Source organism: Podarcis cretensis (assembly GCF_951804945.1).
Source record: "Podarcis cretensis genome assembly, chromosome: 9".
NCBI lineage: Eukaryota > Metazoa > Chordata > Lepidosauria > Squamata > Lacertidae > Podarcis > Podarcis cretensis.
In genome coordinates, this window is record NC_137178.1 from 38,499,940 (window position 1) to 38,513,860 (window position 13,921).

Consider the following 13,921-nt stretch of genomic DNA (forward strand, 5'->3'; position numbering starts at 1 on the left):
ATGGCCGTAGGAGACAAGCCCAGATCTGGGGTGATCACCTGCATGCTTGGTGGCGACATGAGCCTTCATATCTGACTCCTCCATGGTAACAAAGTCACAGGCTGTGCAGCAAATAGAAAACATCCACTGTTCTTTATCCACATGAAGCGACATATGACTGACAAACTGGACATTCATCTCGGTTTCAAATCCACACACATGACAACTGGAGGCAGGAGAGAGTTAGAAAGATTAAGGAGTGTACATTTACAGAAATGCTTTGTGACAGATACACATCACTTTTCTTCATTCAACCTGACCAATTCCTGTTTTTACTAACTTTGTCTTCTTCTTGCTATTTAAATAGCACTGGGATATTCTTTTGTCTGCTGAACTGTTTCTGAACTGACAGCCATGCCAAGATGATTAAGGGCAGGCACAAGGCAACAATCCCAAACACGCTATAATGATGCTAAATAATCATAAAGTTAATTAAAAACTACAGGTTCCAGATGCTGCACATCACCTAGCTATTTCCTTTGGGCAATAAGATGTGCTGCAGCCTTGCCAAGATGTTTAGTCAGGCTGCTACGTGGACAAATGGAGAGCTTGCTGCAGACTTCACAAGCAGCTCCCAAGCTTTGGAAACAGTCCCATGTGAGGTTGGGATCCTGCGCAGAAATGCCAGGCAATCTCAACAGAAGCAAGTCAAAATGGGCTCAGGGAGCACTCATCAGCTCTGCAGACACAAAGCCGCTACCAAGAGGCATTTTGCAATCAGCTTCTAGCCCTGCGGGTATTGGCAACCAATAAACAAGGTTTAGGGGCTTGGTTTGGCCTTCAAACTCCTAAGTGGCCCATGACCAGATTCTATTGCTTAGTACGAGGCCCTCCTTGCTTTCTGACCCAGTCTTGTTGGGACAAGACAAGCGAAAATGATTTTTCAGTCCTGATGCTCAGATTATGGAATGGCCACTCCAAAGAGGCGCACCACTGCCGTATTTGAGTAATACACCAAAACCGGTTTTATTCCCTGGTGGGTGTTTTTTGTTTAAAAGGAAAAACCTTTTTAATTTATCTCTTTTACTGCTAGTGCTATTTTCTGGTTTATTGCATTTTAGATTGTTTTTAAACTGTATTATTTATTTCAAATTGTTCTAAACTGTCTTGCATTGGCTTTTGCTTAGAAAGGCAGGATAATACACTTCTGTATATATACATACTATAGCTGATGGTCTTTACACGATCTCCCAAGTTTTATACAAGTCAAAACACTGAAAACTACATCTCTCCAGTCTGATTTGTCAACATTAATTTCTAAGCCTTGGCTGGCAAGTCACCTAATGCCCAGTCTGCACAATCAGCTTGGGGGTAGCTATTTGCAAAAGCAATGACACTCCATGACCAACATTTGGGCTACACAGACTCACCACTCCCAGCATACCATGGCATGCTGTCAGGGCAGTTTACAGTGGTGTGATTTATATGGGAGATATGTATGGCAAGCAGTTACATAGGAATGACCCCATACATAGGAATGGGGTCCAGTGTTGTTTGGATTCCAAGTGGTCACTGTGCAGTTGCTTGCTTGAACTGGATAAGCACAGCGCACTCTGTAGGCAGCATACTCTGGCTTCTGTCATCAGCCAGTGTACCAAGGGCCACTGGGAAGTTGCTCCCCCAGGAAGAACATCACAACAAAGGGAAGACCAACCTGAACCCATCCATTGGCCAAAGGAGGAGTAGCTGCAGGGATCTTACTTCCTCCCTCTGCCAGAAGGAACACTTGCAAAAAACTAAGAACTAAGAACTAGTGATGTGTTTGCTTCCTCCCTCCTGTTCTTCCTGGGGGAGCAACTTCCCAGTGGCCCTTGGTACACTGGCTGATGACAGAAGCCAGAGTATGCTGCCTACAGACTGCGCTGTGCTTATCCAGTTCATGTCTTTAAGTTGTGAACCTGAGAGTAGGGAGCACCTCATTAGTGACAGACAAATAGCCCAGTGGCAACTGCTTATGTGACTACTGTGGCAGGTTACAACAAATGGCAATATTGTCACTTGTTGCATCCTGGTTCATCCCACATTTCAAAGGGCTTTCAGAAAATGGAAAGCTGTGACTCAACAAGTAGATATTATATGGATGCCTGACTAAGTCCACCTATTCAGGTGGCAGGAGGAGGGCACATTCTCTGCTAGACCAAAGTCCACAAGTGATAGGTTACTTGGCTAAGCATTCCAGGATATTAGTGGGAAGGTGGAGTGGATGTGTGGGGTATACAGAATGGATTCAGAAGCAGGCTGGGAAATGCTGGAAGTTGGCCATAGAATCTCTGGATTCAGATTGTGAGCTGAGAGTAATTCAAGAGTTACACATTACTTCTGCCCTTGAGGTGCTTATAACTACCACATTTGCCTGCAAAATCCCCTTCGCCCTCACTCTGGGCCACTGCTGAGGTTAAATGCAGGCAAGCCAAATGCACCTGCCAGGTTCTCCCTCAGAAGCAAACCTGACTGAGCTTGTTCTTTTGGTTTTCCTAGACAGAGAGAGGCAGAAAAGGCAGCTGGGGCCGGAGTCTCTGGGCTTGGCTTTCTCCCGGGTCCTCACCTGTAGTAATAAGGGTGCTTCTTTCCATCACTGCCTTCGGAAGTGACAGCGCTGACAATGTCCTCAGTGTCTGTACTCACCAGCTTCACGGAATGGACAGTCAGGTGCTGGTTCAGGTTAGCACGGCACTTAGCAGCATATGGGCACAAATGGCATTTGTATTTTCTCTCTTCTGGAAAGAAACATTAAAAGACTTTTGAGGGGGAGCTTCGCAAGTGTGCAAACACATCTCACATTTGTATCCCCACCATGGAGCTGAGGCAACGGCATGGGAATCGTCAGCATTTCCTCAGAGTGGCTTCCACCCACACAGAAGCACCCTGGCAAAAGGGGGGAACATCCTCTGTCTTCAACAGCATCAGAGGCATGTTGCTAACAAAAACAATAAAAACAACAACAAAGGACATGGTCTATCTCTGTATGGGTGTGTGACTCTCTGCATGGTCTGGATTGCCACAGAGAAAATCAGCCTCGTGAACATGCAAAGTGACTAATACAGAATTTATGTCCCACATTAAATTAAGAAAAACACCATCTTCATTCATCAGAATTATCCTAACCAACATTAGGCATGATCTAGCAAAAGTTAAAACACTTTTGAGCCTCACTGTTTAAATGGGAGAGTTAAGCACTTGCTTAGATATCTCCCACTGAAATAGGTAGGGTTTAAAAGCTCTTAACTTTTTAAAAAGGCCCTTAACTTAGTGTGGGTCATGTCCCTTGTTTAAAAGTGTAAAAAGTTCAGAAAGCTCTTGGCATTATATCAACAGTTACTATATTCATGGGATATGTTCAGACTAAGTATTGTATAAAAATGAGAAGAGATGAAAAGCTACCTTTTATCATATCAAGTAGTTCAATTATGTCCCTCTGGGCATGAAAGCATGCAACTGTGACACATTAAACTAAATATTTAGCCCAGCAAGAGGTACCATTTCACCCATCACAAGTTTCTCCAAGCACGTTGCTGTTTTTTAAAAAAACACCCCAGCAAGACAATATAAAAGAAGCTATAATTTGCAATGGTAGTTCAGGTATCTCTGAGAATAGCCCGCAGGAAGTACAATACAGTTTTGAGTGCCTGAAATACATTTTGCGTTTGATCACCAGTTCACTTGTGATGGCCAGCAAATTCTCAAGTAGGGAATATTTGGGTGAAAGCTCAGTGTAATTCTTTTGCAACGAAATCTGAAGATGTGGCTGCAGCAACTCTAAAGGTGAAGACAAACATGGAGGGTGGGGAGGGGATAGACAGTGCACATAGCATCTCAGTGAGCCTGGCTGTGCAATAGAAATGATAGGCATTCACACCTGCTGAATGAAGGCTAGTTCAACTGACCAGATTGCCCCCACCTGTTGCTTCAGCTGAGCTGTCTCCCTTATTAATAACCATATATGAGAAATGCAAAACTTTTCTGGGAATTGAGGGGCAGAAGTTTCTTGGTGACATCATGAAGTACCAGCTAATCAGTGCTGCACACAGCCAGCTCCCTGTGCTCAGCCACGTTCAGTAGGTTTGAAATGCATCATCTTCTTTGGTGATCACTCGTAGCCAAGTAAGATTGTCTTCCATGAACATTAACAGTGACTGTGGAGGCCAATTCTGGATCCACATGTCCTTCCACAGTGGGGACATAGGTTTCTGGGTGGGAGCGGATCATGGTGAGGGTTTGCCAAACATGCCTTCCTCTTAGTACATTTCTCCCCTTTGTCCTAAGTTTGAGCATCTTCAAAGTCCACGATACCTTTGGTAAAGGCTGTTCTCCAATTGGAGCGCTCGCAAGCCAGTGTTTTCCAATTGTCGGTTTTTATCCTACATTTTTGTTCGATTTGCCTTGAAAGAGTCTCTAAACCTCTTTTGTTGACCATCAGCATTAAGCTTTCCATTTCTAAGTTCGGAATCGAGTAGTTGATAATCAGGCATCCAAACAACATGACCAGTTCAACGAAGTTGATGTTGAAGAATCATTGCTTCAGCACTGGTGATCTTTGCTTCTTCCAGTACACTGGTGGTGCAGCAGAGTTGTTGTTGTTTTCCTTGTTGGTGCAAGCTTTTCGTAAGCTTCTGCGAAGATATTTAGAATGGTTTGGAGGTCATCCTTTGAATGTGCCCACACTACGTTGTCATCAGCATACTGAAGCTGTATGATGGAAGTTATGGTGACCTTACTCTTTGCTTTCAGCCTACTCAGATTAAAGAGATTTCCATCTGTTCGATATGTGAGTTCTACCCCAGTGGGGAGTTTCCCTTTGACAATGTGTAGGATCATGGCAATGAAAATAATAAATAGAGTTGGGGCAATAACACAACCCTCTTTAACACCTGATCCCACTGTGAATGGTTCACTCTGAGAGCCATTGTTAACTGCAATTGTTGCTGTCATGTTATCATGGAGGAGTTGAAGGATGTTCGCAAATTTATCTGGGCAGCTGATTTTTAGAAGGACAGTCCACAGGGCATTACAATTTACACTGTCGAAGGCCTTAGGTCAATAAACAGGGTTGGTTTTGCTCTCTGCATTTTTCTTGAAGCTGTGAAGCAGTGAAAATCATGTCCACCATCACCCTAGGAGGTCAAAAACCATTTTGGGATTCAGGAAGGATAGCCTCGGATATGGTTAGGAGATGGTTTGCTAAAATCCTTGCAAAAATTTTGCCGGCTGCAGCTAATAAAGAGATGCCTTGATAAGTTTCCACAATCCATTCTGTCACCTTTTTTTTTAAAAAAAAGGTTGATAATTTTAGCATCCCTAAAGTCTGCTAGGATCTCCCCCCCCCAATTTTTTTTGATGAGCGTGTGAAGTTGTTGTGTAAGTTCAATTCCACCCACTTTGAAGACTTCAGCAGGTATCCCATCAGGTCCACTGGCTTTGTTGTTTTTCATTTGGTTAATAGCTGTACACAACTCTCCAAGATTAGGAGGCACTGCAAGTTCATCTCTTAATTTGTTTTTATGGAATTTGTGAGAGGACCTCTGTAGCTACGGAGGAGTTGTGGTTAAGGAGATGCTGGTAATGTTCTTTCCAGCGCAATGCAATAGCTTCTTTATCTTTTAGAAGTGTGGTACTGTCTGTTGGGTGTAGGAGGCATATGCCATGATTTATTGGCCCACAGATGGTCTTTGTGGCTTTAAAGAAACTCTGTGCATCATGAGTGTTGGCTAAGTGCTGGATCTCTTGAGCTTCTTTTAATTCACCAGGTGTTCTTTAGTTCTCTGGTTCTCCATTGAACCTCAGCCTTTGCCTTGGCATAGTTTTTTCTTAGTAGCACATTTCCTAGCTCTTTGCTAGATCTGAAAGGCCTTCCATTTCTTGTCAATAATGCCTTTAATCACACTATCATTCTCATCAAACCAGTCCTGGTGTATCTTGGTTTGGTATCCAGTAGTTTGTTCACAGGCCTCAATAATGGATGTTTTTTAGCTTGGTACAGTGTTCCTTGATGTTATCAGGGAACTCCAAAAGCAGATGGTCCTTAAGAGTCGTTTGGAAGCAATCCCACTTAATAGGATCTTGAAGGGCTTGAGTGTTCATTTTGCACCTTGATTTCCTTCATTGAAGCCTGCATTGAGGTATAATCTTGATAGACAATGTGGAATGTATGAATATAGTGAGGGGGGCTTTCAGACAGGCTGCACAGCTCTCTCTATAGGTTATATCTTTTATCTTAATAATATTAAAACTTCAATTTCTATCTTATTACTGACTTGTAGTGCTTAAAAATGATTTGAACTATTAGCTTGTGGCACACAAACAGATGGTATCTGTAGGAATGGCCTGGCATTGTTTTCAGAAGCTGCAATCTGTTGCTCAGTAAATTCCCAGAATTTGGATTTCAGACAGCATGTTTGAACCTCAACTGGGGATTTATTGTGACAGATGTAAGGTCCTTAAAAATTGGGTCCAACAGTGTAAACTTATACATGCCACTTCTGAGTAGGAATGTTCAGTTCAGTGGGGCTTATTCACAGGTAAGTGGGTACAGGATTGTGGCCTATAACCTGTTCAAATTCAAATAGCCTGGTTAGCTTAAAAAGCCTTTACTAAATGTCTTAATACAACATAGATGTGCTAAAGATTTACCCCCTAATTAGTAACTATGCAGCTTAAAACATCACATCAATTTTACCTAAGCACTGAAGCTGAAGTATTGCTCTAGAACAAATCCTTCAGAATATTTTGAGCATAGATGTACAGAACAAAATGTTAACAGGATCACCTGTGGTTATCTATCCACGTGTAATGTTTTGTTATAGTTGCTTTGAGACAAACAGCATTTTAGTACAAGGAAGAGGGTAATAGTTCAATTAGCTGAGCTTATGAGAAAATCTATTATGTTCTTTCCTTTTCTAAAAAATCACATTACTGGTTATCTATCTTGGTATTTTTATACTTGGTGCCGTTTTATTTCAGCAATGCAAGTAGGCTTTGATTGATCCCTATATATTTTGAAGTGTTTTTAACACATGCACTGATTGTGGGAGTGCAGATGTCATAACATAACTGGGGTTGGGGACTATCTCACAGGTTTATGTGAGAAGACTTGAGCAGAAGTTTAATAATAAAGGCAAATGCCTTAATTCTATTGTGATTGTATCAGTGAAATAAAAATTGCTGCTGCAGGGAAGGACCCTGCATCCAACACACAATGCTAGTGCACTATACAAGCCCTACCAAACTGATAATGATCAGCATGATCAAGCACCAAAACCAGATGCCCCAACATTGGGATAATTTTTTAAAATAATAATAATATAAAAAACTATGAATTTTAAGGAGAGAGACCCATTGACTATGAGTGTTGCAAAGTGTACAGAGGATAGATCAATCCACCGTTATTTGCATGCAAAGAAATGTTCATTGTTGCCACGGAAAAAAATGGAGTGAAACTGCCCAACACTATTTTTAAAAAGTGTTACCTGTGTGCAGGGAGAGATGTCGGGACAACGTCTGCTGTCGGCCAAACACTTTTCCACACACATCACAGGGAAAGAGCTGGTCATTAAATTTCCAAGATGGTAACCCATTTCCAGCCTCCAGCCCTATCTTCTCTGCTTCTATTCCCCAAGAAAGGAGAAAATACAGTTCTAATATTAATGACTCAAAGGCATAACTTGATTCCACACTATGTGTCACTGGATATGTCATGAGCAACACAATGCTACTGTTCCATACTGTCAGCCGTGGTACATGGGTACGATTCTTGTGTGGCACCAATCAAGGTGTAATCCTAACCCCACTTACCCGTACGTAAGCCTCACTGAATTCAGTAGAACTTACAGTACTTCTCAGTAGACAGTTAGGACTGCAGCCTTAGACAATGGATTCCTTTATTGCACTAATCATACTAACATTAGGCAGGCCAGGAGCCTCCTTGGAGACCATGTTACAATCATGTTAAAAGCATGGCTTGAAAACATAGGAGCTAACTCCTAAGGGCTTCGGGGGCCCCTCCAATAAAATATTTGAGGGAGTCAGGTCCCCCCAAAGTTGATGGGCATTGCGATTCAAATGGTGTGCATGCACCGTGTCATGTGATCAATTATGCGGGGCAGGGCTTACCTGCCCCCCACCGCAATATTTTATTCAACTTAGCACCCCTGCTGAAAGCAACTCTGTAAAGTGGTAGGGAAGTCACATAGCATTCATTAGCCTCAAACTCTCAGGAAAGACTCTGGAAGCAGGATGCCACCACGCAAGTGCTCTCTTTTATGGTTCTTCTTTGCATCTGCTTTGCAAACAAAAGCTCCCAGGTCCAATCCCCAGCATCTCCAGGTAGGGTTGAAAAGGTCCTGTCTGAAACCAGGGAGAGCAGTTGCCAGTCCGTGTAGGCAAGTATAGCCTCTTTTACTGACAATTTCAGAGTAACTGGAGCATCTTAGTCTGCAACCCTTTTATTTCTTAATTTTAATCAAAATTTTACTCCTGTGGAAACAGTACTATTGAGTAGTTCACTTTTAATGCAGATACTTCCACTGAAATCAAGCTTTTCCCGTTGTCCCTTGCATAGCACATCTACTCCCCAATATGATCTTAAGGTTGCAAAACTCTTGTGGTTATCCCATCTTTCCTTACAGGAACAGGGCATCCTTCAGAGGGTCAAATAATCAAAGCCACAATTATCTGTGGTATTTCGTTAACATGGGTGTACTTGGTACTGCTGGACATTCAAACATAAATTGAACTGGCCTCACCACTGATGAAATGCAAATCCTACAGTGGCAGATTTGTTTTTCAAGGTGGTTTTCATGAATACCAATACTGTAGTTACAGCGGTCAGAATTCACCTCACCGCACGTGCTCTCATAGTGGCTTTTAACACTTACAAAAGGAATTCTGTTTCATGATACCAGCTGTTAAGAGTTATGCCTATACAGTTGTGTAGCATCTTTCATTCACTTCATTGCTCCAAATGTTCCAACACTGAGAAGTTTAAGCCATAAATAACAGAGGAAGGCAAAACAGAACAGGCTAAATTGCTGAGCTGTGTGACTGCTCTTCTGAAGTAATCGTTTATAGACTTGGTGATTTTTAAGGCAAGAAGGTAGCCATTATGGTACTTAAACCTGACATTCTGCTTCAAAGGTGTTGTAAAAATCCACCTAGCAATTCCTGCATCTAGCCCATCTGTTCTGGTTGAAATGCAGCACATCTCAACTTGATTTAAAGACTTGTAGTGATGCAAACCACCACAACTAGCACTCTTCTCTCCTTCAGGCTCCCCACAAATACGTTATTTTAAAAAGTGATGCTAAAACAGATTGTTGTTAGCTTGTTAAGTCAACCATTTCCCCCACCTCTTGCTAACTCTGTGGCGACAGCATGCTAGGAAGATTTGAGTTGTTTGAAGGGATGGGGTCCAATGTGTGATTGAATATGCAACTCGCTCATATTTGGGGACTTGTTTGAGCAGGCTGGCTCCAGATCCATTCTATGTGAGAACCTTTAGACAACCTAAGGCACTGCAGAATAACTCTAAAAGTCACCATGCAGTGGTTAAAACTAGTTGTCTGCATCTACCCTTGGCCATAACCCAGAATTTTAAATTTATTTTCCTTTACTGGAACCTCTGCTTAACTCAGAAATAAAGAGAATACTTCTAATAGATTGTGAACCTCTCATTATTATGACTGTATTTATATAATTGTTTTGATATTTATGTTGTAAAGCTTTGATGTTATCTATTGTCTGGTATGTTGTAAACCACCCTGTGGTTTTCTAACAAAGGGCAGTATATACATTTAATAAATAAGAGTCTGGAGAGGGTATCCTGCCTGCAGATACCATCCTATCAGGAGATCCATTTCACACAGTGCCAGAACTGGGCCTTCAGTGTGGTGGCCCCTCTTCTCTGGAATTCCCTCCCCTTATACATGGAAGTCATTTTATCTGCTGTCTTTTCAGCTCCTGCTAAAGAATTCTTCTTTCAACAAGTCTTTTAAATAGAGATCTTTATTCCTGTTAGAATCTGTATTGGATTTGAATTGATCTTATGTATGTTGTTTTAAATTTTGTGGGGGGCGGCTTATGTTTTTATATATGACACTGTTTAATGTTTTTATTCTATTGTAATTCACATAATGATGCTTCATGTTAAGCGATTCATAAATGAAAATATTAATAATAATGTTACGTTTTATTGTCTCGCATCTGTAGGTAAAAAAAACTGAACATAAAAGCTGGAAGGAGTTGCATGGCAACTAGGATGGGGCTATAAGATGTGAGCCCCCTACAGCCCCTTTATGCAAGCAACCATTGGTCAGAGCTCATGTGGCACTGCAAAAAAAAAAAAAAAAAGCACCTCATGTATAAGCACTCTTCCTCTTACCCAGTTAAACAGCTCCTCCCACCCAACACATAGAAATCCTTCTGTGCCTATATGGTCGGTCTCACAGATGATTTCTGCATGTAATATAAAGTGACTGCAAGCAAGGACATTCTGTTCTCCAGTTTGCTTCCGTACTGTTATTTTTAATGTATTGTACGATAAACAATAAAAAATAATAAACTAACTGCCACAGCAGTAATGGACCTTATGGTAGCAACTAGTACTGCACTTGTGAATTGCAAGGTGCCCCCAACCTTCCTGTTCAGCTGCTATCCAGAACTGCTCTTTTTTCCATTTATGTAAAGCTAGAACTATCTGGATTGACCATCAGTATAATTCACAGTATACATGTGAATTATTGTAATTAATGCACGCAAGACCTCAAAGCCAGCTTAACAGAGCCGCAAGGATCTACGCAGCCATCACAACAGGCTATTTATTATAGGACACATCTCTCAAGAAAGCCACAGTTCATACAGCACCTGGAACAACAAAAGCTTGACACTTGAAGGGTGCCCTCTGGGTGTTACCATTATCTGCTATTTGTCTTATAATAATATAAATTATCCTTAATGTGTGATTACTCATGCTTCTTCCAAATTAGCCCTTCTGTAAAGTTTAAAAGGCAGGAGGAGGGGAAGCAAGCTGAAGTATGTATCATGCTTCCCTGAAATCAATTGTGAGCCATTCTTCCTATGATTAGTCTTGAGTTCAAGACAGCGGTCATTTGACTCGGCTGCAATGATATTTTAGCAGAGCTTTCTGAGTGCTTAATCAAAACAGTGCTTCAACGGGAGGAATATGGTAATGATTATGAGAAAATGTCAAGTGTATGCCAGTTCCTAAAGCATGGTCACTACAAAACTGAATTAATTTGAACACAAAGCAAACAAGCAGACTCAATTAAAAGCCAATACGTCTCTTTAACAATTCCTCTCAGCGTTAGTCACTAGCTCTCTCCTTGCCATAATAAAGTAGCTGAAACCAGAAACTATTTCCTGTGGAAAAGAATATCGCCACCGAAATCCCATAGGAAACTGCAAAAGTGTCCATTTTCAAATTTCCCCAAAGGTGCTGAAACCAGACTTTTGTAAAAGCTTACATTGCATCCATCTAGAACACAAGTTTCTCTTGCTTTAAAAATTCCCTCTAAATGTCTGCTACTCAGAGGCAATCTTTTGGGAATTGGGTTGCCAATATTTTCTAATAGGTTTTCCTGGCCAACTTTGCTATAAGTGATGCTCGGCAGTGGGCCCCCCCCCACCTCAGCCATGCACTTTCTTTGTAGTCGAGTGTCCTTACTCCTAGCAGAAACTGACCATTCTGAAGTGGCTGAAAGTTTCCTCTGGAGCTCTTCCTCACCACAGTTCTCAACACTTCCACCTTCCTTTGTCTGCTCTGCACCCGTCTGCCTGCCCAGAAAGTGTCTTTAAACCGTGCCAATGCCACTTGTGTGTCTAAATGGAAGACAGAGGAAAGTGTCTGTAGATGTGATGTTTTCCATGCTTGGAACGTAGCCTGCTGGACAAAGGTAGGAGTCTTATCTGCTGCTTCTCCCACATTTTCCTCTGGCCCCACATACCTGTGGCATGTTGCCCACAGAAAATGGCCCACAAGGGACTGTGGCACTTGAGCCGAAAAAGGTTCCCAACTTCTGCTCTAGAATATTCCCAGCTACTTCCCCCCAAAATAGTGTAATACGCTTATGGCCAAAAATACCATAAAAACACCAAAAATAGTGTAATACAATTATGGTGCTGGAGGAGACTCTTGAGAGTCCCATGGACTGCAAGAAGATCAAACCTATCCATTCTTAAGGAAATCAGCCCTGAGTGCTCACTGGAAGGACAGATCCTGAAGCTGAGGCTCCAATACTTTGGCCATCTCAGGAGAAGAGAAGACTCCCTGGAAAAGACCCTGATGTTGGGAAAGATGGAGGGCACAAGGAGAAGGGGACGACAGAGGATGAGATGGTTGGACAGTGGCCTCGAAGCTACTAACATGAGTTTGACCAAACTGCCGGAGGCAGTGGAAGACAGGAGTGCCTGGCATGCTCTGGTCCATGGGGTCACAAAGAGCCGGACACGACTAAACGACTAAACAACAACACTTATGGCAAAGGGTCCATTTTTGCTATATGTTTAAAGCAGTATCCTACTACTATAAAAAGCCATGGCTTCTCCCGAAAAAGCCTGGGAACTGTGTGCTAAAGAGTGCTGTGAGTTGTTAGGAGATGTCTATCCTCCCCACAAGAGTTCCTTGGAAAGAGGGATTGATGGTTAAATCACACTGAGAATTGTAGCTCTGTAATTCTCCCTCCTAGAAAACTTGTGTGGTGAGTGATACCCCCCAAAATGCAAGTCTCACCTGAACCAAACATTTCCGTAGAAAGCAAATGGCTCTAACTTTTATTTAATCATGTTATGTCCAGTCCATGGGCATACCATATAGAACAGGGATAGCCAACTCTGTGCCCTCTTGTCTTTGTTGGTCTCCTAACTCCCATCATCCCTGACCACTGGCTATTGAAGGGAGTTATAGTCCAACAAAGACTAGAGGACACAGAGTTGGCTATCACTGATAGAGGGTGGGTTTTATTTTTTGCATCCCAAAATTAGTGATTATCCCTTTACAAAACTAACTTAATGAGAAATAGTGTGAAATAAGTTTTGTATTGGTTGAAGCTAAAGAAAAGTATGTCTTCAATATACAAATGATTTTCTGCATACACATTAAAGGCACAATCTTTTAAACAGAGGTTTGTGCCTTAAAGGTATCCTATTCCTGGTGGACTGTGCCAATATCAGCACTGTTGAGTCAAGAATGAAGGCATCCCTAAGGAATTATTTGCCAGGAAGGTTTGATTTCCACTCTTCTTATTTGTTTGCATTTCATATGGTTTTTTTTAATCTCTATTTGCTGTTTAAAAGTACGAAATGGTTACAGAACAGCTTAAACATCCTGGAAAGAGAAAAGTGGGGTGAGCTCTATAAATAAAATGGTCATCAACCATGGAGAAAAAATAATTACGAAACTGAGGTCATCCAAAAAAGGTTATGCAACAAAGAAACCATCAGAAAAAGGTAAATGTAGGTTGATAGGATTTGCTGTTTTTACCAGCTGTGCTCTCATTTTACCCTTCAGCCAAAGTAAGCAGCTGACTCAACTGGTTCAAATTTATACGTTCACAAAACCAGAAGTAGTATTAAATAAATAAATAAATAAATAAATTTCACTGTATGTGAAAGTAATGGTCTATCTTTGCAAATTCCTGTATCTGGAGTCCTATGAAATGAAAGCAAAGAAATGTCATTCACTGTATGAATTACAATTTCCTCCAGAAAGAAAATATCCTTTTATAATATTTTCCTAAGGCTGTCATCATGCTGTAGTTTGTGGTGCCTTCCACTGACCAATGGTGCTGCAAACTATCCTGCAACTATCCAGCCTTCTGAGAGCTGCTGGACCACTGCAGCAGTGGAGGAGGGAGGTGGCTGTGGTGGGCAGTCC

The 13,921-nt window shown here is 41.7% G+C and overlaps 1 protein-coding gene across 5 annotated transcripts in view; it reads right to left on the reverse strand.

Moving 5' to 3' along the window:
- Positions 1-13,921, reverse strand: part of ZNF827 (zinc finger protein 827) — a 114,895-nt gene that overhangs the window by 8,469 nt on the left and 92,505 nt on the right. For 4 of the 5 annotated variants that reach the window (XM_079990586.1, XM_079990588.1, XM_079990587.1 and 1 more), the window contains exons 9-11: positions 7,503-7,640; positions 2,585-2,756; positions 39-205 (exon numbers count right to left, since the gene is read on the reverse strand). In XM_079990586.1, the coding sequence (XP_079846712.1) occupies positions 39-205; positions 2,585-2,756; positions 7,503-7,640 (477 nt within the window). The remainder of the gene's footprint in view (positions 1-38; positions 206-2,584; positions 2,757-7,502; positions 7,641-13,921) is intronic. The other variant, XM_079990589.1, reaches the window with a different exon arrangement.